The 23,729-nt window shown below is 45.9% G+C and overlaps 1 protein-coding gene across 2 annotated transcripts in view; it reads right to left on the reverse strand.

Annotated features, from left to right (window-relative positions):
• The window catches only part of fgd1 (FYVE, RhoGEF and PH domain containing 1), a 99,824-nt gene that overhangs the window by 48,795 nt on the left and 27,300 nt on the right, over positions 1–23,729 (reverse strand). The window contains exon 1 of one of the 2 annotated variants that reach the window (XM_002939598.5): positions 9,272–10,437. The exons of the other annotated variant lie outside the window; for it this stretch is intronic. Coding sequence (XP_002939644.1) covers positions 9,272–9,299 — 28 coding nt within the window. The 5' untranslated portion in view covers positions 9,300–10,437. Of the gene's footprint in view, positions 1–9,271; positions 10,438–23,729 lie in introns of those variants that run through there. 2 annotated transcript variants of the gene reach the window in all.

Genomic DNA, 23,729 nt, shown 5'->3' on the forward strand with positions numbered 1-23,729 from the left:
CAAAAAGCTAAACTATTCAAAAACCATGAAAATAAAAAATGAAGACAAGGTTGCAAATTGTCTCATCATAGTAAACTATGAACTACCATTTAACTTCATGGGCCCACCACAAGTGTCCACAAGTGCATGGACTGCAAAGTGTATGGTGGTCTTTAACGAGCCGCCCACTGCAGTTGCAGGGTCTGCTGATGCAGGGCCAGAACTAGGGTTGGGCAGAACTGGCACCTGCCAAGGGTGCAACGATAGTGGGGTTGCCAGGCAGGTTCCTCTCCTGCCTACCCCTAGTCTGTACCCCCTTGTCATTGCCCCCGCCACTTGTCATTGCAATGACCCTACCGCAACTGTATTGCGCAGCCGCATGCAGGAGGGAGGGTGCAGGGACAAGGTGGCCGACTGGGTTGCCTAGGGTGCACGGTCGGCTTGGCCCGTCCCTGTGTGTGTGTATGTATGTATGTATAACTTTATTTATGAAGCGCTACAAGGATACGCACGCAGCACTGTACAAATTTTCAATATACACAATTACACACAGGGAAGACGCGTGTTACAATAAATAATTAAATAATAAAGTATAAATACACAGAGATAAAGTTCCATGTGGTATGAGACACGTGTGCCATGAACCTATAAATCTAGTTTACAGCCCACCACTGGCTTGTACCAAGAACCTGATCTAAAGCAAGCAATATTTACAGGGCCCCTCTCAGGGCTCTGGCACACGGGGAGATTAGTCGCCCGCGAACAGGGAGTTTTGCCGCGGGCGACTAATCTCCCCGTGTGCCAGAGCCCTCATTGTTTCTGAAAAGTCCCTCCTTTGCCTTTGATCTCCTGCACTGAACCTGCACTGAATGCTAAAAAAGATACAATGTTTCTCAAACTTAATTTGGCAGAGAGCCCTGAAACTCAACAAGTTACACCTGCACTTAGATACAATTGTAACTAATAAGCTAAACAGGTCTCTTGGGGGAACTGAGCCTTGCAGCTTAAAGAAAATATGTTCAAACTTTAAATAACCTGCCAAATTTTGTAAAATGGGAGTGGTATTTAGGGGGTGTGATCACAAAAATGGGCGTGGTCAAAAAAAATCACTGCACTACACGCACCATTTCTTTTTATCCCTCTTTACATTTCTCAAATGTTGGGAGGTATGCCATAATCCTCAGCCAGCCAGTATCATTAGGAGTGCCTAGCACTGTGTATCCTAGGGCCTGGCAGTCAGGAAGACATTGCAGATGCGCATGAACACAGTGAGACATCCCAGCTGCACCTTTCATGCTTGTTTCTATAGCCTGAGTGCAAGTGTCTGTTTAATTAAGTTAAATGAGTTTACAAATGTATTTATTTTGGCCCAGGAGAAATGAAGTCTGACACTCTCCCTAAAAGGTGTTGATTAATAATAAATGAATCTGAAAAGTGTTTAATCATTCAGCGGCTGGAGGGAGCAGCTGTTTCGCACATAGGCGTCCCCTCTCCTGCCTTCAGACGCAGGCCCCAGCGGTGCCTCATACTTAGAGGAAAACTATACCCCCAAACAATGTAGGACTCTATAGACATATATTGCATAAACAAGCTCATATTTAAACCCTGCTTCATCTAAATAAACCATTTTCATAAAAATATACTATTTTACTAGTATGTGCCATGGGTAATCCTAAATAGAAAATTGCCATTTTAAGAATTAAGGGATTCACAGTGCACACAAACAAGCCAAGGCACACATACATGCTAGGCCCCATCAGCTCTGTCTTTTACTCCCACACTACTTCTTGTTATAGTTAGAGCTGCATTATTTCCTGTCATGTGATCTCTAAAAGAGCACATAGCCAATCACTAAATGGGGGATCAAGGGAAAGGATGTAAAAGGGCAATATTTACTGATATTTATATTCCAATTTGGCAAGATTCTTTAATAGGCCACTTAACATAATTTAAACTATCTGTTGGTTAAGTACCGTATATACTCGAGTATAAGCCGAGTTTTTCAGCCCTAATAATGTGCTCAAAAAGGCACCCTCGGCTTATACTCGGGTATATACGGTAGTTACGTTCTCCCGGCCGTGCGCTCGCTTGCGAGCGTTGACTTACTTTCCCGTTCTCCCTCTTTATGCAGCACCTGTTCTCCCTGTGTTCCATGTGCACTCCCTCAGTATGCCGACGCTCTCACGCTCTTCCGCTCTCCCTCTGTATGTAGACTTGACTCCATGCAAGCACCTCCTCCATGGACGCGCGATGTAAAATGCCCTTTCAGTTGACTCTATTTCATTGATCCAGCACCTCGCCAGCCATCGGGCGCGCAACTTACTCTAATTCATATCCAGCCCTGGGCATCTGTCGCAATCGCATGCACGTATCCAGCCCCCCCCCCCCTCATGCGCGTGACGTGTGTGGTGGATACGTGCAACGCGACCAATCGCTGGAAAGGTACGTGACGTGTGTGTGCGCAACAGATTCCCGGTTCTGGATATGAATTAGAGTAAGTTGCGCACCCGATGGCTGGCGAGGTGCTGGATCAATGAAATAGAGTCAACTGAAAGGGCATTTTACATCGCGCGTCCATGGAGGAGGTGCTTGCATGGAGTCAAGTCTACATACAGAGGGAGAGCGGAAGAGCGTGAGAGCGTCGGCATACTGAGGGAGTGTACATGGAACAGAGGGAGAACAGGTGCTGCATAAAGAGGGAGAACGGGTGCTGCATACAGAGGGAGAACGGGTGCTGCATACAGAGGGAGAACGGGTGCTGCATACAGAGGGAGAACGGGTGCTGCATACAGAGGGAGAATGGGTGCTGCATACAGAGGGAGAATGGGTGCTGCATACAGAGGGAGAATGGGTGCTGCATACAGAGGGAGAATGGGTGCTGCATACAGAGGGAGAATGGGTGCTGCATAAAGAGGGAGAATAACCTGCTTTTGTCTGCTACTGTAGCATTTTTCTTTCCCTGAAGTTATCAGCAGTGCTGTAACTCTTAAAGGCAGGATGGTCAAAGGGTCCTCCATCCACCTTTCCCTTATCTGCAGCTGCCAACATGATATATTTATGAAGAGTTCTCAGGGGGTTACGCTGAGTGTCCTTTTATTATTTAGTAGCGGCTGCATTTCCCACCCTAGGCTTATACTCGAGTCAATAAGTTTTTCCAGTTTTCTTAGGTAAAATTAGGTACCTCGGCTTATATTCGGATCGGCTTATACTCGAGTATATACGGTATTCATTCTTGGGGTATAGTTTTGATTCCTTTAATTCCTGTTCATGGTAGGTGCTAAGGACAGGGCTGGCCTGCACTCACCACAGTGCACAGTCCACTGCGTCAGTAAGTACACAGAGTGGATTTTGGCTCTGCAATGCATAATCGTGCATTTCAGGGCCAAAATCCGCCCCATATACCTGCACCTGGGCCAAGGAAATAGCTCTAAGTGTCGGCACAGGGAAAGGCTGATACCAGCATAGGGGCTGATTCTCTGCAGGCCTAATGGGATACAATGTGGTGCATTGTGGGGGGAGCTGCAAAATCAAATCTGCACCTTGGACTGTGGGTGTTTAGTTCCATCACGTTTCTCCTCAGTCTCTTTCCAACCTACTAATAAAATTGCTGGTTGTCAGGGTCACTGAACGTAGCAATTAAAAAGAAAATAAATCAACCTCAAGGGCTTAGTTTAGGGCAAAATCAGATATATTGCTTTGTAGCCTGTAGGAGTCAAACCATCGGTATATGCCCTTTGCTGCTGGGTTGCTGCGTGTAGAGTGTTTTACAAGTGCCGATTCCCATTTTTCTGGATTACAATGTATTTTTGACACTTGCTGGTTGCGGGGCCCTAGCAACAAGACAGCAGCTGTAATTCCAAGCCTGAGGGTAGCTGATTTTTTAAAATGATACCATCTATATCTAGGATTCGGTTCGGTATTCGCCCATGATTCGGCCTTTTTCAGCAGGGTTCGGATTCAGGCGAATCCACGGTCCTGGCTGAACTGAATCCAAAGCCTAATTAGCATTTGCTAATTAGGATTTGGAAGTGTTAATGTCGCCGCATAAACACAGAAGTGTAAAAATTTTCCCTTAACATGGATTCAGGGGTTCGGCCGAACCCAAAAAACTGGGTTCGGTGCATCCCTATCTATATCACTATAAAAGTTAACTTGGTAAAGTGCCACCCTAAAGGAGAAAGACGTAGGATGGGAAACACAAGAGGGGGGAAGGCCACCTGATCGATACAGGCGAGGCTACATTCAGAGTTTACCCAGCATGTACAATTTCATAGACCGCTTATTGGCATCCCTCATCTTATGCTGACGTCTACTTCCCTTGAGGAAGATAGTGTAGCTGCTTGGCACAGCAAAACAAATGGGCCATAAGAAAGCATTAGCAGATTGTTTCATGGCTGGAATCAAACCTGGTGCCCTAGGCAGAATTACTAACCAGTAGGTTAAGGTAGGCGGCAAGGTCATCAAATAAGTGGATTTTTCTCCTGATATTACCTCCTAAAGTGGGCAATAACAGATAACAGGGATCCTAGGTCCAAACAATCAAATTACAATAAGGGGTATAAAGGTGGCCATACATGGGCCAATTCTAGCTGCCAATATCAGTCCTTTAGACGGATTCGGCAGATTATCAGCTCGTGTATGGGCACTAACGACGGGCATGCCTGAATTCTCGATGGCCATATCTTGATCGGGCAGGTTTGATTTTTTTTTGGATTGGGGGCAGCATCTGCTAATTGATGTGGACTCCGAACCAACAGACATCTATACTCGCCGTTCTAATTCGATCGTTTGGCCCCAGGGCCAAACGACTGAATTAGCCTGACATCGCCCACCCGTAGGTGGGGATATCAGGAAAAGATCTTTTCACTTGGTGACCTCGATAAGCGAGCAGATCTTACTGTGTATGGCCACCTTTAGGGCTCTGGCACACGGGGAGATTAGTCGCCCGCGAAAAATCTCCCTGTTCGCGGGCGACTAATCACCCGAGTTGGCCTCACCTGCCATCCCACCGGCGAAAATGTAAGTCGCTGGTGAAATGGCACACGCGGCGGCACGATTTTGGCAAATCGCCGAAGTAGCCTCGCAAGGCTTTTTCGCCGATTTGCTGAAATCGCGCAGCCGTGTGTGCCATCCCACCAGCGACTTACATTTTCGCCGATGGCAGGTGATGGCAACTCAGGGAGATTAGTCGCCCGCGAACAGGGAGTTTTGTCGCGGGCGACTAATCTCCCCGTGTGCCAGAGCCCTTAAGGTGAAGATACACAGAGCTAATAGTAGCATTTACTTGTCACGGCTACTAAAATAGACAATGCTGATCTTTTACTGATAATTGTCTCTACATGTGTTTTAGCAGAGGCAATTGTCAGTATTGTTTATGGCAGGGGATTTTCTGGCGTTTAGTAGCCATGACAAGTAGCTGCTACTAAGTAGCTCTTTGTGTCTTCACCCTAATATGCCGCAACTTTTAATTAATACTCCTATTGGATCAAGGGCTACATAGGCTCATGGATGTGGTCCTCGAGCCAACCTCTTGTTTCCCTTTCATTGTCATAAGATCATTTGCCCCTAGGGCCAAACAATTGCATTAGCACAATATCGGCCACTCAAGGTGGGAATTTCGTGGGGAAAGGTGCCAAACAAGAGAATCTCGAGCTGTATGGCCACCTTAACTTTTAGTGTCTCTTGGGGTGCTGCTTGATTAAAAAAAAAAAAAAATGTTGTCTTTCACTACTGAGGTCCTAGGTTCGAATCCAACCAGGGAACTATATGTGGGGAGCTTGTATGCGCTACCAGTGTCTGTGTGTGACTGATGCTATTATGTGATCATAATGTTAGGGGGGTGGCTTTTTTTGGGGGGGGGGGTGTCATTCTCACTCCTCATGGCAGCCAGAGAGGGCACATGGCTCTGCTTTAATAAGGGTTAGAGCCGCATATATAAAGCAATAGTATCACTAGCCTGCAGCACCACAGGACACACAGCAGGGTATGCTGGCAGATAAAGGCAGCAGTTTTCATTGAGAGCCTCAGGACTATTGTGTAAAAATCCCCAAATCAGCTCCCCATTACTACTTATGGGAACCATATATAAATCATCTGTATTGCCATTTAAACACAATTATGATAGCAGCAGAGGAACTGAAGGATCATACGTCTGTCATGTGCTAAAAGTAGCAGCCTGGGGGAACAATATTTATATTGCACTTACATTGTACTTCCTGATGGAAGCAGCCTTAGTGTGTGCAATACCATTGACATGGGGCTCAAAATTCAATGTATAATCCACAACTATAAGTTTAAATGTCCAACTAGTATTGCACAATACATTGATGACTCCAGAGCAGGAAGTGAAGTGCAGCATAAACACTGTCCCCCCATGTGTTTAGCACATGACAACTTCCTATACTTCGCAATCTTTTTACATATGACAGTGATATATACAGATTTAATTATCTGGTGGTGGCTCCCCATAGCCCAGTATAAAAGCACTTAATTAACGAGATGCTAACATATGTAAACTAAGTCACCCAGATATCCTTTTGTATGCAATTGTCTGTTTAGTATTGAATTGATTAACAGCCCAAAGTGATGAAGCAAAGCAACTCAAGCAGACTCAAGCTGGCAATAAAAGAGACCGTCAACACAGGACCACATCAACAAGCCAAAGTGGTTTGCCAGGAGGGATTTTTACATCTGCCTGATATCTGGCCAACCTTTAGCCAAATATCTGCCGGGGAGGGACCATGCATGGGTAGATTAGCTGCTGACTTGGTCTGAAGGGGCCAATCACCATCATAAATCTGAACGTGCATGGCCATCTTAAAACTGGGACTACCTTAGCTGTTTCCCCCACATTTCTGTGGGACTGTGTTGGCTGAACTGCAATCATAATCACTGCACCCTGCACTGCACACAATTGCGTTCCACTCCTCTGTGCTCTGCCTCCAATAAGGGGCAACCTAGAATGTATTAAACTGCCCTTCACACTCTCCATTCTGCCACTTCTAACTGGATGTGGGTGGGAGTTCAAGCTGGCAATGGTGCAATACAACTCCCAGCATACCTCAGTTAGCAAAGGCTGCTGGGAGATCGTGGAGAAAAGCAGTCAGTGGTTCTTACTGATAACATCAAACTTCCATGTCAGCAACTAGGAGTTTTCTCTCCAGTTTCTTTGGCACAGAAAGGCGTCAAGTCGGCAGCTGTTCTGCACATTAATAATTAACTCTTGTCTTAATTATTAAACAAGCCATGAGTCATTTTTTATTAAGCCATTTTTTACCAAGGGATCTGTAAAGTGAACCCCCCCCCCCCCCCCCCTCAAACTGCCGCCGCTCCAAGTCACCTAGACGCGATTGGGTAACAGAAGTGATTAAATATGATAATAGCTCTCAGCAATGCCAGGGCACGGCAGATCAATGCCAAGACAGACGTAACCCAACTGCCACTATTTCTAAAAATGCCGGCTGCTGGTAAGGAAAAGCAGACTCCAAATAATCTGTGGGGGCGGACATCTGTCAGGCTCCAGAAAGAGGGGAAATAATTATGATAGCACATTAAACAGCTCTGGGCATGCTCCCCGGTGGCAGCAAAAGGCACAGACACTGATTGCATAGACAGAGGTTAGCGCCAACAGGGTACAGGCTGTGTATAGCAATAGAAGGATGGTGACCCTGTAACCTTCACTGCTCTCTACAGCACATTTACAGCCTAAACCATGGCTGGTCTCCTAATTTTGGCCGGACAAAAAAGGAATTGTTTATGTATTTGAGGGTTGTCCAACCATGTGCCCTTCAGGTACTGCTAAACTACAGCTCCCATAAGCACAAACATGTTTTACTGTTATGCTCTCTCTATACTATTCCTGTTATTCCACCACTATTTTGCCTTCCTGTGAACAACTAACTCCACTGCTACTTTAGGCACCATCTCTACCTACTATACCTGCAAAACTACATCCCTTAGGGTGAAGACACACTGAGCGACTAGTAGCAGCTACTTTTTCATGGCTACTAAACCCCAAAAAATAACTTGCCTCTGCTAAAACACACGTAGAGACAATTATCAGTAAATGAAAGGCATTATCTATTTTAGTAGCCAGATCAAGTAGCTCCATGTGTCTTCACCCTTATTCCTCTGCTACTATAGGCACCATCTCTCCCTTCTATACCTGCTATCCCACAGCCACAGTCCCTTCCCAGAACCTATTATCCCACTGTTACTATAGTTACCATCTCTCCCTACTATACCTGCTATCCCACAGCCACAGTCCCTTCCCAGAGGCTATTATCCCCCCACTGCTACTATAGGCACCATCTCTCCCTACTATACCTGCTATCCCACAGCCACAGTCCCTTCCCAGAGGCTATTATCCCACTGCTATTATAGGCACCATCTCTCCCTACTATATCTGCTATCCCACAGCCACAGTCCCTTCCCAGAGGCTATTATCCCCCCACTGCTACTATAGGCACCATCTCTCCCTACTATACCTGCTATCCCACAGTCCCAGTCCCTTCCCAGAGGCTATTATCCCCCCACTGCTACTATAGGCACCATCTCTCCCTACTATACCTGCTATCCCACAGCCACAGACCCTTCCCAGAGGCTATTATCCCACTGCTACTATAGGCACCATCTCTCCCTACTATACCTGCTATCCCACAGCCACAGTCCCTTCCCAGAGGCTATTATCCCCCCACTGCTACTATAGGCACCATCTCTCCCTACTATACCTGCTATCCCACAGCCCCAGTCCCTTCCCAGAGGCTATTATCCCACTGCTACTATAGGCACCATCTCTCCCTACTATACCTGCTATCCCACAGCCACAGTCCCTTCCCAGAGGCTATTACCCCCACTGCTACTATAGGCACCATCTCTCCCTACTATACCTGCTATCCCACAGTCCCAGTACCTTCCCAGAGGCTATTATCCCCCCACTGCTACTATAGGCACCATCTCTCCCTACTATACCTGCTATCCCACAGCCACAGACCCTTCCCAGAGGCTATTATCCCACTGCTACTATAGGCACCATCTCTCCCTACTATACCTGCTATCCCACAGCCACAGTCCCTTCCCAGAGGCTATTATCCCCCCACTGCTACTATAGGCACCATCTCTCCCTACTATACCTGCTATCCCACAGCCACAGTCCCTTCCCAGAGGCTATTATGCCATTGCTACTACAGATGCAATAATAAAAGGTGATTGCATGGTGCATTATATAACATTTAATACCTTCCATCATTTGAAACCCCACTCCCACCCAAAGAATACTCTAAATTCAACTTACCTCGCAGGTTGCTCTTATCCATATACATGAAGAAGATTGCGCGCAAGCAAATCCACTCTATCAAGACAGAAAGATCTCACACCTTCCTCCTAATTATGGGGGGATGTAGCTGTTGTCCAATCCACAAGGCCACAGTTATTAGCCTTGGTTTGGACTCACTGTTGGTAAGGGCATTTCTACAAGCAAATGAGGCATAGGCAGACAGATCAGGCATGGGCAGACGGATCAGGCATGGGCAGACAGATCAGGCAAGCAAGCACTCACTGATTGGGGTTGCTTCTGGTCTGGTTTCAGCATTGCTCACCCATCAGAAACCCTCCTTGCCCCTTGAATTGTGCACTACACTGAAATATCGCCAGCAAAGCTTAATACAAAAAAAAGAGGAATCCAGGCATTTTCCAGTGCTATATGAAATAGTATAGTTTTCCACTGAGAAGAAAGCTAAATGAATCCAGCAGCTGAGTATCCAGGCATCGTGGTGGAACCATTGTTACAGAAAAATGCCAAATATTTTTAGCTCCATAGATCCGTTATTTTTACTCCATTCCAACAGGCAACTTCCCAATTTCCCTGGATCCTGTGTGTGCGCAATCCAATGGATCCAAAAGGTCGTTTCCCCTGCTTTGCTGGCACGATGCCCCTTGCTGGGGTGGAGGGAAATTCTAGGGGAGCAGAACAGTCATTATGTAGAGTAGGTTGACCATCTAAGGATGAAGGCCAATAATAATTCAGGATTCACTTATTCCTGCAGATCTAAACCCAGTCACAATCTTTATGGTCCACTTTTGACTCATTGAGCTTGAAGTCCACGTTACAAGGCCCACGGAGATGTGCAGAGAGTCACTCACTCATTTGCAGGCTGAAGCCCTCCATCCAAATGGCAACTTTCAAGGGGTTCCAAGTCTTAGGACACCGTGTGGATGGGAACACCAGGACCTCCGTTGGCTGCCGTCTGACAGGGACAGGATGTGTGTGTGTGTGTGGGGGGGGACTTTGGCTCCTGTCCCAAAATCTTCCCAGGAATCCTTTGCAAATCTGGGAATCCAGGAACTGAGTCTGGGAGCTTCCCCCTCCTCCTTTTCTGGCAAAGCACTGCCCCCTCACAGCTTTTCACTAATTTTTGCACCCACTGTAATTTTAGCTGCACGCTCCCCTCCCTAAACAAAACCCCCCTCCCATTCAAAAAGCATTTCCATGGCAACTAATAGAGGCCTACAGGACAGCGTTAACGAATGAAAATACTGCAAAGCCTGGAAGGCGGAATCACATCTTTATGAGAAGGGGGAAGAGAAGAAGTGTAGTGGGAAGGAGAAGAGGAGGAGAGTAGGGAGGGGATTGTAAAAAAAAATTGAAAGGGAGGAGAGGAAAGAAGCGAAGGGGGGAAAAGAAGAAGATGGAGGAGGAGGGGGACCGAAAGAAAGACAAATATAAATATTACAGGACAGAACTGAAATACTTCATCAATAAAGTGTTGCAACAGGAAAAAATTAATCTTGTTTAATGTTGTCCTTGCTATATGTGACCTGGGGGTACAATCTGGGCAATGGGACAATGACCCCCCCCCCCCAGGGAGTAATCTAGGGGGTATCATGTAACACAGGGTGCCCTGACATTGACCCTTTTCTAGTAATGAAATGGGGTATTGATTGTGCCACTGCCTTCCAGGTCAGGGGTAATTACAGAGCTGCAATTTATATTATATTATTTATATTCTGCAATTTAAGGGCAATGTGGCCATTTGGGAATACTATTGTATATATACACACCATATGATATATCAGCTGCTAGCCAGTAGTGAGCCTGTGTCTGGGGGCATCTGTGCCTGTCTGTGTGTCTCTGTCTGTACGTTTGTCTTCCGCAAGCAGACATTGCTCACCACATCGCTCAACATGGAGACGAAAATCTCCTAAATTTGCTCTGCCGTGACCACACACGCGGGGCTGTGCCAGGGCTGCTGGAATGATTTTATCTGTTGCAATCACATTTTCCAGCCTAGTATGCTCTCTAACGTATTTCTGCCCCGGACTCACAATTATACAAATGTAATTTGATTTCTGAGCAAATCTGACAGCTGGATCCCTAGAGACCAGATTATTCTGCGTGAATGGACCTCTTAAAGGGACACCCTCACCAAATCAACGCTTGCTGCCATATGTTACATTGTGTGCAGATGCTGATTTGTAGAGCGAACAGTAATTCGGCATGGTGTAATACATTAATATTGCCCTCTGAGTTCTGAATATGGGGGGGGGGTAAGAGTTGCCTACTTTTCTGGGCACACGTTTGTGCTTTTAGTGTAAGATACCGTAGGAGAAGCACATGGCTCCTTTTTTCTTTATTTATTGCTTACAAACTTCAGGAAGCCACTGGTGCAACCAAAAATGTTTCCCCCAGCCTGGTTAGAAAGCCCAGACTGAGTTACAATTAAAGCACAGACTGTTGCAAATTGGCACTTTTCCTGGACTCTACGGGTGATGGCACAAGGGGACCTTTGTCAATTGCAGGAAAATGGGGGTCCCTTGGGATGCAATTCATATGTTTTACCTGCCAGTTGCCTTTTGACACAATAAGGGCACTGGTACACAGGGAGATTAGTTACCTTGTGACAAATCTTTGTTGTTGCAGGCGACTTATCTCCCCGCAATGCCATCCCACCGGCTAGAATGTAAATCGCTGGTGGGATGGCATACAAGTTGCTGCGATGTCCCGCAGACGCCCAGTTTCCTCTCAAGACAACTTTGGGCGACTACAGGACATCACAGTAACATGTATGCCATCCCTCCAGCGATTTACATTCTAGCCGGTGGGATGGCATTGCGGGGAGATTAGTTGCGCGCGACAACGAAGATTTGGCGCAGGGCAACTAATCTTCCCGTGTACCACTGCCCTAAGGAGGCGATTCCCATGGATCCTAATGTCAGGGTATTTTCAGGAACTATGCTGGAAATTTCCCATTTCCCCCTTTAGCTGTAACTGTTAAACTGGGGGATCCAGGGCCCATTGGCACTGCCATGTAAGGAGCCCCAACACACCCCTAGGGCCCCCTGCTCCAGTTGTAAGATCCAAGCAACGCCTTAGCCCCCTAGTCCCCAACCTTGTACTCTCCCTTGCACCTGTGATTGGAGAGGGGGAAGATCGGGGGGGTGCCCAGGATTTCTGGAGGGGGGTTTTCACCCTAGTCCCTCTGGCCCAGTCTGACTGGTTAGCCATAACTTAGAGCAGTGGTTCTGGCATGGGTCTAAAGGCCACTAGGGGTGAAATTTGGGGATAATTCCATAATTTGCACTTCTAGATACAATCCAATGTTGAAGGTCAGTTATGTAAAGATCTAGGGTACAAACTTATTTACTGAATGACCAATGAACTGTGGCTGAATGACCAATAGATCACTGTTTTCCTATATTTGGAACCTTGTTATAAGCTAAAAGGCGTAAAATCGGCGTCATTTTTTTATGCGTTTTTTTTTTCCGCCATAACTTACGGAAAATAACAGTGTAAAATCTGGCGTTCATCCAGCTTTTTACACCGTTTTTTTCAGCGAATTCATTTTACACAGTTTAATAAATATGCCCCCTAGTGTATATACATGCAGGCATTTCTAACCCCCCATAAACTTTTGTACAGTTACTGTGCACCACACATTAAACAGTAAACCTGTACATTAGTAAAGACCCCAATGGGCCCTTTACACTCCAACTGATTTGTTGTTACCCTTAGGCCTAGCCTTATACATTTGATGTGGAAAGACACACATTTTGGTATTGAAGACCAAATCCCCTGCTAGAATGGAGGCAATTAAAAACATACAAATCTATAAAAGGATAATGTGTTTTACCCAGACACCTCAGTAATTGTGCAGGCAGCCATAGCTAAGGCCTATTCAAATGCAAAAGAAACAATTCCAGGTAAAGGCTTGTCGGACCTGTTCCACCCCCACAATATTCAACACCTTTTGAAAGGTAAAGCATTTATCAATCCTGCCCCATTCATATGCACATGAGTGTCTGTGCTCCAAGCCCACATACAGATGCCTTCTGCTGCATTTACTGGAAAAAACTAAAGAAAATAGTACCCAGGGCATAATGGTGACAGGGGCCAGGGGGAAAATATAGCTACTTACACAGTTACTTACATGGTTATTTACATAAAGGCAAATAGGCAAAAAGTGCCCTACAGGGCCCACAATTAGCCATTTTTACTGCAATAGCTGTTATCTGAAACATCTCCCAGGAAAGCCACAATGCTCGTTTTAATCAACAATTACACCATGACACTATATTTTTCTCCCTAACGACCAATTTCAGTTTGATTTTACAAATCCGTTAAATTATCATAAGGTTAGTGGGCACAGAATGATCGCACACCTAGTGATTTTTCATCCTACATCAGTCAGAAAATCGATTGGGCAGGTTTGAGAATTTTCATCCTTAGCTCATTTGCCCATTGTCTAATTGTTTGCAAGACCAAGCAGGTAGTGTTCCTAGCTTCAACTAGACGATATAGCTTGAAATGGTTGTTTTCGTTGATGGACAAATCATAATTTTAAACAATCGTTTCAGGATAAGCTTGGTCCTACAATAACTAAAGTATCTTTTAAAAATCTTAACGTGTACAGCCAGTTTCACTCTTTCTTTCTTTCACCATAAGACCCCAGGTGGAAGCTGCCAGTGGGACATTCTTCAGTAGAGCAACAAAAGGTGAAAAGCCTGCAGCTTGGGCAACCCTGCTAACACAGAAACTGCTGCCATCTTGCCCTACAATATCCCCACTGCTACTATAGGCACCATCTCTCCCTACTATACCTGCTTTCCCACAGCCACAGTCCCTTCCCAGAGGCTATTATCCCCCCACTGCTACTATAGGCACCATCTCTCCCTACTATACCTGCTATCCCACAGCCCCAGTCCCTTCCCAGAGGCTATTATCCCACTGCTACTATAGGCACCATCTCTCCCTACTATACCTGCTATCCCACAGTCCCAGTCCCTTCCCAGAGGCTATTATCCCACTGCTACTATAGGCACCATCTCTCCCTACTATACCTGCTATCCCACAGCCCCAGTCCCTTCCCAGAGGCTATTATCCCCCCACTGTTACTATAGGCACCATCTCTCCCTACTATACCTGCTATCCCACAGCCACAGTCCCTTCCCAGAGGCTATTATCCCACTGCTACTATAGGCACCATCTCTCCCTACTATACCTGCTATCCCACAGCCACAGTCCCTTCCCAGAGGCTATTATCCCACTGCTACTATAGGCACCATCTCTCCGTACTATACCTGCTATCCCACAGCCACAGTCCCTTCTCAGAGGCTATTATCCCCCCACTGCTACTATAGGCACCATCTCTACCTACTATACCTGCTATCCCACAGCCCCAGTCCCTTCCCAAAAGGCTATTATCCCACTTTTACTATAGGCACCATCTCTCCCTACTATACCTGCTATCTCACAGCCACAGTCCCTTCCCAGAGGCTATTATCCCACTGTTACTATAGGCACCATTTCTCCCTACTATACCTGCTATCCCACAGCCACAGTGCCTTATCCCCACTGTATGTATGTAGGTATAATTTTAGGTTAAGCAACAAAGATTTGTTGCAGGGCGATTAATCTTCCCGTGTACCACTGCCCAATTGGACAGGTTTCAATATGCCAAGAAAAACACATTGGCAAGTTGTATGTATGTATGTATGTATAACTCCCTGTTCGCGGGAGACTAATCTCCCCGAGTTGCGTTCACCTGCCATCCCACCAGCGAAAATGTAAGTCGCCGGTGGGATGGCACACGCGGCGGCGCGATTTCAGGAAATCGCCGAAAAAGACTTGCAAGGCTTTTTCGGCGATTTGCGCAAAAACGCGCCGCTGCGCATTGTTATCTCACTGTTTCTATAGGTGATGTAGCAGCGCATAATCAAGAAATGACTTTGCGGTGTGTTATTGGATATTTGGTAAGCTACATCTGCTGCTGTGCAACTAGAGGAAAACAATGAGTAACAGTGAGTGCCATAAGCAGAGGGAGCCCTGTGCATCCCAGACTGTTATCAGAAAGGACTAGTGCTGTGCTATCATTGCATGCATGCCACTAGAGACTTCTCTTTATCAGTTATAGCACCGCACATTATAGGCATTTAGAATGTTAACGGTTGGTTAGAGATAAGGGGTTTTATAATCCATGTTAAATTGCTTGGTAAACCTCTCCTTATGGCCAGCATAGCCTATCAAATGATTCAATCTCAGTCACATGAAAGGATCTCCCTTGTAGCCATACAAATACAATTACATGCACATGGCTAATCTAATAGCAAATCTAGTTCATTTAAAGGAACATTAGCTTCTTCAAATAAATTGTTACACTAATTTTAAGACAAAGCCTGAGGGCACAAGGACAGCTCTGCACATATATATGGCTCATCAGTACCACTGGGGAGATCATCTTTAGTTTACAGGAATTGAACTCAGGCTACCTAGTAACTTACTGTAACTCAAGAGGTAGCTCTTCTCCCGCCCCTTTATATTCTCTACAATACTGATCCTAAAATTGGCAGTACACAGGCACATTCAGTTTGTTTGTTTGGCAAGGATAGTAAAGGCCCCCATACACGGGCCGATAGAAGCTGCCGATATCGGTCCCTTGGACCGATTCGGCAGCTTATCTGCCTGTGTAGGGGCAGAAAGGAGCGGGCTGGCCGACCGTTATCTGGCCTGAAATTGGCCAGATATCGGTCGGCCAGGTTAAAAGATTCAGTCGGATCGGGGGCCGCATTGGCTCGTTGATGCGGTCCCCGAACCGACTGCCCCATTGCCGCCTAGATAATCCGGTGTATGGGGACCTTAAATAAGCAGATCTGGCTCAATCCAATTGTTGGCCCTGGGCTGATGCACTCCTCATTCAACAGGGTTTTTAAACCAGCCCATTTGGTGTCTGGCCAATGGTCGGATCATCCATTGGGACAAACACAGACTAGCTGGATGAGAGCCACATCAACATGCCAGTGCGTTCCTCCTCAGATGGCATATTGAATACTGCCCAATTGACATCTGGCTAATGTAGCCAACGGTTTGATCATCCATTGGGGTCTACATTGACCAGTCAGACGTGGAACGCATCAACTTACCAATGTGTTTTTCTTGGCATATTGAAACCTGTCCCTAAAACTCCCAAACCCACCCTGAATGATTCTGCAGAATCTCGAACCAAATCCAAATTAACATATGCGCTAATTAGGATTGGAAGTTGTTAAAAAGGAGTATAACTCCTCTCCACCAAAATGCTTTTCTAGATTTTACATGCAAGGTATTGTAGAAACTGGAGGCCTGAGGATAGCTACTCTGTTTCAACAGTTAGGACCAGCAGTGCAAAGAATAGATGTGCAGGAAGCGATGTGTAGGCCGATGCCAGCAGAGGGGCTTATCCGGCCTGTTGTTTCCTGCAGGCCAAGAATCAGCCCTGTATGGCATCAGCCAGAAAGTGCAATTACAAATAACATTAACATAATACATATAATACATAAAGAGTGCAACAGTTGAAACTTTCCTCGTTAGGTCCTATACTACGGATGCTCATCTTGTATACCTTGATCTATAGTTAATATACAATTCCCAAGTTGATCGAACAGCATCTGGCTGCTAAAGCATGTGGGGAGATGCAGTTCAGCAACAACTGGGACGCAATTTGGGGAGGCACAAATTCCTTACAATGCACAAGTGTGTCATTTGTCCTAAGAATCCTGAAGCAAAAGGGAGGAAGTGGAGCATAAAAAATGGAGCTGTGCTTTCCAGTAGATTAATGGGCCCCAAGGGGGTATTATACCTTGCCGGTGCCTGAGGGTTTCAAGCAGCTCTGCTGATATCTGTTCAGGCTCACACACCATGCAAGGAGCTCATAAAGTCAATTTAAGGAAGGGCCACAATGTGACACGCATGATTGGGCTTCCCAAAGAGAATATGTTTTGTGTACCTTGTACTGAACCCACGTGGCCCCCCTTCCACCCCATTTCCTGTCCAGTCCCCTCCTTAGATTCTTATAATGGGACCTCCTTGTCTTGCCATGTGCTGCGGGGCTGTTACTATATTTAACTCCTGTGCTGAGGCTGCTGCCGCCTGGGATATCAGTGGGTACTGAGCGCACTAGGGCCTCCCCCAACAGAAATGCATACAGAAGGGCTGTCTGTTACTGCTCACAGTTCAGTGGCCTCTGGATCTGTCTGTCCTGCCAGTAGCAGCTGATCAGCTCATGTAAAACACCAGAACAAGATTCTTGTTTACTATTAGGCAGCAAATGTTGCTGGTATAAAGGTGGCCATTAACTGATCAGCATGCCCTGGACCAGCAATCTGCAAGTTCTGGGAAATGCCAAAGAGGCTGCTGTAAGATGCCATAGACAGTCGCTATTTATTGAGCTGGTGGGTGCTGTTTGGGGCTCTTTGTACCTGAAATGCCAGGGTCTATTCTGAAACCCAGTCCAGGTCTGCTAGTAAGTATGCTTCAATATCCAATTGGTTGGGCAAACAGGGCTGGACTGTGCCACTTGGAAATAACCTAGTGGGCTCTGCTGCTCCAGGCACACTCCCTGCTCCGAGCCAGGATATTTGGGTGCTCTTTCTCAACCCCCTGCAAGTAAGAGATACAACGTACATGTGGTACAGGGGGAAAGGGAAGGAGTAGGAAGGTTTGTGATTGGGATGGGGGGCCCCTGAGGTGACAGCCCCAGACACCCCAGTCAAACACTGGGGGGCGAAGGCCAAACGCCGATCAAGCAGCCATAAACTTATAGTATATAGCCATATTCCTGTTCTGTTCATTTGTGCTGGCCAGTGTCAGACTGGGTATTACAGGGCCCACCAGAGAACCTATCACCCAGGGGCCAATGTCACAACAATTAGACAGTGTAAATGGAGTTATGCCAGAGTGGGACCACTGGGAAGTCCTCTGGTACTCTGGCAGGCTATTCCCACACTGACGGAGTTGCAGGCAGAAGAAAGTAGCTTCAGCTCCACTTTGTCATCTGCCGGTGGAGCATGCACTTGTGGATAGGGGGCAACAGCTGAGCAACATGCACTCTAATAGAATCACAAAAAGATCACCAGGTGCAGTTTCCCCACTAGAAACTGCGATATTCAGTGGCACCTTTACCAGGCACTCACAGCGCTCATAAAACCCAGTAACCAGGTCCTGCTCCATGGGAACTTTGCCCCACGCCATACTTATAAGGATATTAGAAATTATAAGGATTTATTTTACTGTGCTCTTGTGTATAATAAAGTTAGATTTTATTAGATTTGGCCATGGCATGCAGCAGCGCAACTCCGGGCCCCCTGCAAAAAAATCCTCTAAGGGGGCCCGGCTCAACCAGTGCTTCCTCCCCTGCCCCACCACCTCCTGGCCTCGACTGCACTGCTATATTTAAAGGTAGGAGAAGGGCTAGGGTGGGGGGACTATAGTACAGCAGACCCGCGGTCCAAGCCCTATGTTGCCCGGGCCCCCCCCCCACGTGACCGCAGGGTCTGCTATATACATAGTTACACCACTGATGGCATGCTGCTTCAGTTTTTGTTGTTTATTTTCATAATCCATTTGTCCTTTAAGTCTGCAGCCTGCCCTCCTCCTTGCACTACCAAACCAGTCACAGTACCAGCATCTTTACATTGTGGGGGGGGGGGGGGGGGCTGCTGTAAGATGCCATAGACAGTCACTATTTATTGGGCCTGTGTGGGCTGTGTGTGCAGCGCCTAGTTTGAATCTCAGTTCAGACCAGGGCCCACTATCTGTCTCTGTACTACTTCCTCCCAACCCTGTTGCTGGTTAACAGCTGATGGCAATCATACCCTCATACCAACAGCACAGGGGCCCACCAGGATTTCATTTAGTGCCCTGGTGCCGTTAGGGTTGCCCCCAGCTGGTATTTCATTGGATTAGCCAATAAAATAACAGCCAAGGCCACGTGATGATTATATGGATCATGTGGCATTCCCAGTAGTGTAGATTTTGTTGTGGGCAGCCATCTTGTTCCTTGTCTATTGTAAACCTAGAAATATGGTTTCTCTTTTTTTTTTAAGGATGATTATCGCTTAACAAACAGCATTGCTAAATGGGAGCCAGTAGTGTGGACTGACTCATAGGGACTGTTAATCTCATCTTTGCAGAGACGACAGAAAGACACTGAAACGATCCCAAATGCTGTGGCGTCCTTCTCTGAAGGCTAACTGTGCTATCTAATAACCAATGGGGGAGATAGCTACCTTATTGTATGCCCAAAGTTATTACTTTGCTACACATTTGCATTTATACACACGAACGACAGCTGCCATATTGATTTCCTCACAAGAGGTATTCCCCATTGACTGCAACAGAATAGCACAATCATTAAATAACCGCTCAGCAATTATATTGAATGTCTATGGAGAATGGCTCAGCTGAGGCGTGCCATCAATCAGTGCCCATTCATGCATATGGCTGCTCATATGCATATATTGTGTACATGTTCAATAGGCACTGCCTTTATGCTGCGCTGTTTAAGGGTGAGGACACACTGAGCTACTAGTAGCAGCTACTTGCCATGGCTACTAAACGCCAGAAAATCCCCTGCCATAGACAATACTGAGAATTGCCTCTGCTAAACACACGTAGAGACAATTATCAGTAAATGATCAGCATTGTCTGTTTTTATAGCCACGGCAAGTAGCTGGTACTAGTAGCTCCATGTGTCTTCACCCTAAGGGGGGAAAAGATAAATTAGATTAAAAAAAAGGTGAGGATTGGAGATCTTTGTTTGAAAGTGATAACAACCAAATGCACCAAATCCTACTGGCAATACACTTTGGGAGGTTTTTTAATTCCCACACTCACATGTGTCATAACCAAAACCCCCCAGGTAAGGTCTCTTCTCTCACCAGTGGTCCAAAACCCAACGGTGCTTCCACCCATGGTTGTATTTCATTACATATGATAGACAGCACAGCGCCTTCATCGGTCAGCAAGGCGAGAGTCAAAGGCCCAGACTGGCAATCTGTGGATTCAGAAGCATGCCTGATAAGCTGCTGTAAGATGCCAAGACAATCGCTGTTTAGTGGGCCGGTGGGGGCTGTCATCACCCCCTGAGCCAATCCTCAGATAGAACAGAAGAAATGGTTGTACTATGGCTGGCTGCTTATCAACTGGGACTGCAATAACTTTAAAGAACTATGGGCAGATACATACCCAGGTAATGCCCGGTAATCAAATATGGGTGTCTTTATGACACCTGGATATTCCTGAACAGCTCCTGAAGACAGGCAGGGAAATCATACAAGGTTAGAATGACCCGCTAGTACATTAGTACATTGTGGGTGCCACAACACCTGGGCTGCTGCCGACCCAGAATCTGCTGCCGAGATGGGGGGAGCATTTTGTCCAAGGGTGCATGTTTGCAGCTTTGGATCTTGATAGTGGCTGGAGGAAGGTGGTTACACAACAGGGGTGGAGGGCCCTTGGGGTGTGGTTTCTGGTGGGCCCTGATACCTACAGCTTGACACTAGAGTCATACAGCCTGACTATGGAGCTATTTAGGTCCCATTGACAGGCAGGTGCCTAGTGAGTAATCAGACCCTGGCATGGTTTATAAGGATATATTTTACAGGAAATTCATGGCTTTTGTGTTGTATATAGGGAATAATAGTCCTCTATTGTAAATAATAAGCATGACTTACTCATAAGGCCGCAATGAGGAATGGGGTGGTCAGATATCCAGCTGATTGCCTAGAGGTGCCTTTGTAAGTGGGCCACCGCAGTTCCACAGATAACGTGACAGGGCATGGCCATCCCCGTGCTCAACTAAGCTCAGCTATCAGCACCCAGTCTGGTCTTATCTGAGCTGTTGCTTAGAGACGCTCTAATCTGAGAGTCATGAGCACTCATGGGCCGGCATAGAAATAACCTTATATATTCAGCCTGTGATCGAGAGAGCGAGGGCACTCGATCACAGGCTGAATATATAAGGTTATTTCAGTGATATCAGTGCTTATGGCCTACTGATAAATGTGCAGCTACCCACCTTCTTACCATATTCAGATATTGCCTGTTATTGCAATAAGTGCCCCACTGTCGGGGTGCAACAACTCATGCTTACTACCTTCCGGCTCAATCAGCATGCATTACAATACCACCATCACTGCTTGAACACAGTTACTTATTAAGCTAATAGCTACGTGTCGTTCTTATTGCTCCAATAATGGGTGGCAGCAGCTCATTAACTCTGTGTTATAATTATTTATAGTACGTCTAATGCACTGATCCATGCTATTAAATCTGCCTATATATAACACCCAGTGAATTTGTGTCAACAGTAAGGATCTCTAAGGTCACAAATGCACTGCAGAAATCTTATATTACTCTTATATCACTATTTGACCAACTGGGCATGTATGTCCACCAAGGCTACCTGGCAAAACTTTTCTAATTAACCCGTAACCAACCAATGAGAGGCCTGCATTTACTGTCTGCTCTATGGCAGGTGATAGGACAGGGCTGCCTTACACCCATTGGCGCTGCCCTCTGCAATTAGGTGCAGGGCATAGGCATACCCTATTCACAAATACATTCAGAATGAACACAAGAGGGTGCACTTTTGCAGAGTGCAGCACCTAAGGGGACATTTTAAAACATGAGTTCAAGAGCACTATGAGGTACAAAAGCACTTGCATCCAGAGTCTGGCTACCCTCTGTACCTAGGGCACATGACCCTGATTGCCATTGTTTGGTTTCCACGTGGCCACAACTTGCAGGGGAAAATATATATCTAATAGCCTTAAAACAGATAGCACAGGAGCACAATCGAGCAAGCTTTCACTAGACCTTTCCAAAGATAAAATGTCCTTTATCCATACGTCCTGACAGTCTGGAAATTCCATTATATACATCTCTTTGGAATGCAGCGCCGGCAACAGGACCAAGAGCCTAGTGGTTACTGCCAGCTCTGCACTGCTCCATCCAACTGTGCTTTTTCTTTTTTTTTTTCTCCATTTCCCCCAATGTGACATGTGGAAAGTATTAGAGGGCTAAAGCAGCGATTTGCTAGAAGAAAGAAAAGCTACTTGTGAGCAGATTCAGGTTTTTTGTTGCTAAACAGCTTAGGATAGCATTTTTGCTGCAGCGACGGCGGCGGTGGGCTGGGGTTACGTGGAGGAAACGCCACCTGATGCACACAGCATTCTAGGTATTTGCTGCTGCGTGGGGAAGGTTCCAAATCAGAAACTGACCCATCTGGTGCTGATCTAGAACTTATAGCATCCCCATTCACTGAATGCCTACATGGCTGTATCTTACCCATAGAAGTTTTATATATTTACATATTAATACAGTGGCTGAAAGCCATTATAGAACTCCCCCCTCCATGACCCCTTTCCTGCCATCTTCCTGCCCTAGCTTGCTCTAAGTTCATACACAGACAAGAAGCAATGGTCAAAGAAGGAGGTTGAAATTTCCAAGAACTTGCCTCAAGTACTCTTGGCCTCTTGGTACTGCCTCCATCTGCCAAACCTGTACCAGCAATGCCACTTTGTGACCCAAACAGCAGGTTAACCTACAGTATAGGATATACCCACACATCACTAACACATTCACACAAAAAATTAAAGAGCAGCACTCCTTTAACCCTTTCCCCACATGAATTCTTTGATCTTGCTACGTGGCACTCAACAGATCAGAGGAGAAACTGGAAGCGTAAGATCTATGGATCGCCCCATATATTTTATGTGCTGTCATGCACTTAACAAATCAGTCCTAGAGATCTATGGCATGTAAGCGGTTAAACAAAAATGTATTTGTTGCATATGTGTGTATATATATATATAAAAAAAATTGTGATATTCAAAAATTGAATATCAGCGGGTGCCACTGTGATTGCTCTGTGCCTCATCCACAGGCACCCTCTAGTGGCCAGATTATCAGGAAAAAAATGGAGGAATGCTTTCCCATCTCTGCCAAGCAAATACTACTGAATATACAGAACCTCTCAGACATGGGAGTTCCCTTATTGTAGCCAGGATAAAATGCCAAATAAAACAGATTATATCCTGAATCCATTATTGGTTGGTATAAAATGACAGAAATTAGCATTGGTGTGCATATGTTTACCTTCACAGATGCTATTCCTTAAAGGAAAAGTAACGCTAAAATTTTTCAAGTAAAAAATCTATTCTACCCTGTTCCAATAATTGCTCTATCCTTCCCAGTGTTTATTATTTTAAATGCTTTATTAGAAAATACCTTGTAACACGTTGCATCTGGTCTTTTCAAATACGGCGATCCAGAAGATGCAGAATTCACTATGTGACGATCGACATCTCCTCCTAGTCTTCCTTCTGTACAGGAAGGAGTTGGGCTAAGAGGAGATGTCCATCGTTGCATAGTGGATTCTGCATCTTCTGGATCGCCCTATCGCCGTATTTGAAATGACTGGATGCAACGTTTTACAAGG

The sequence above is a fragment of the Xenopus tropicalis genome, chromosome 8, assembly GCF_000004195.4.
Source record: "Xenopus tropicalis strain Nigerian chromosome 8, UCB_Xtro_10.0, whole genome shotgun sequence".
Lineage (NCBI taxonomy): Eukaryota > Metazoa > Chordata > Amphibia > Anura > Pipidae > Xenopus > Xenopus tropicalis.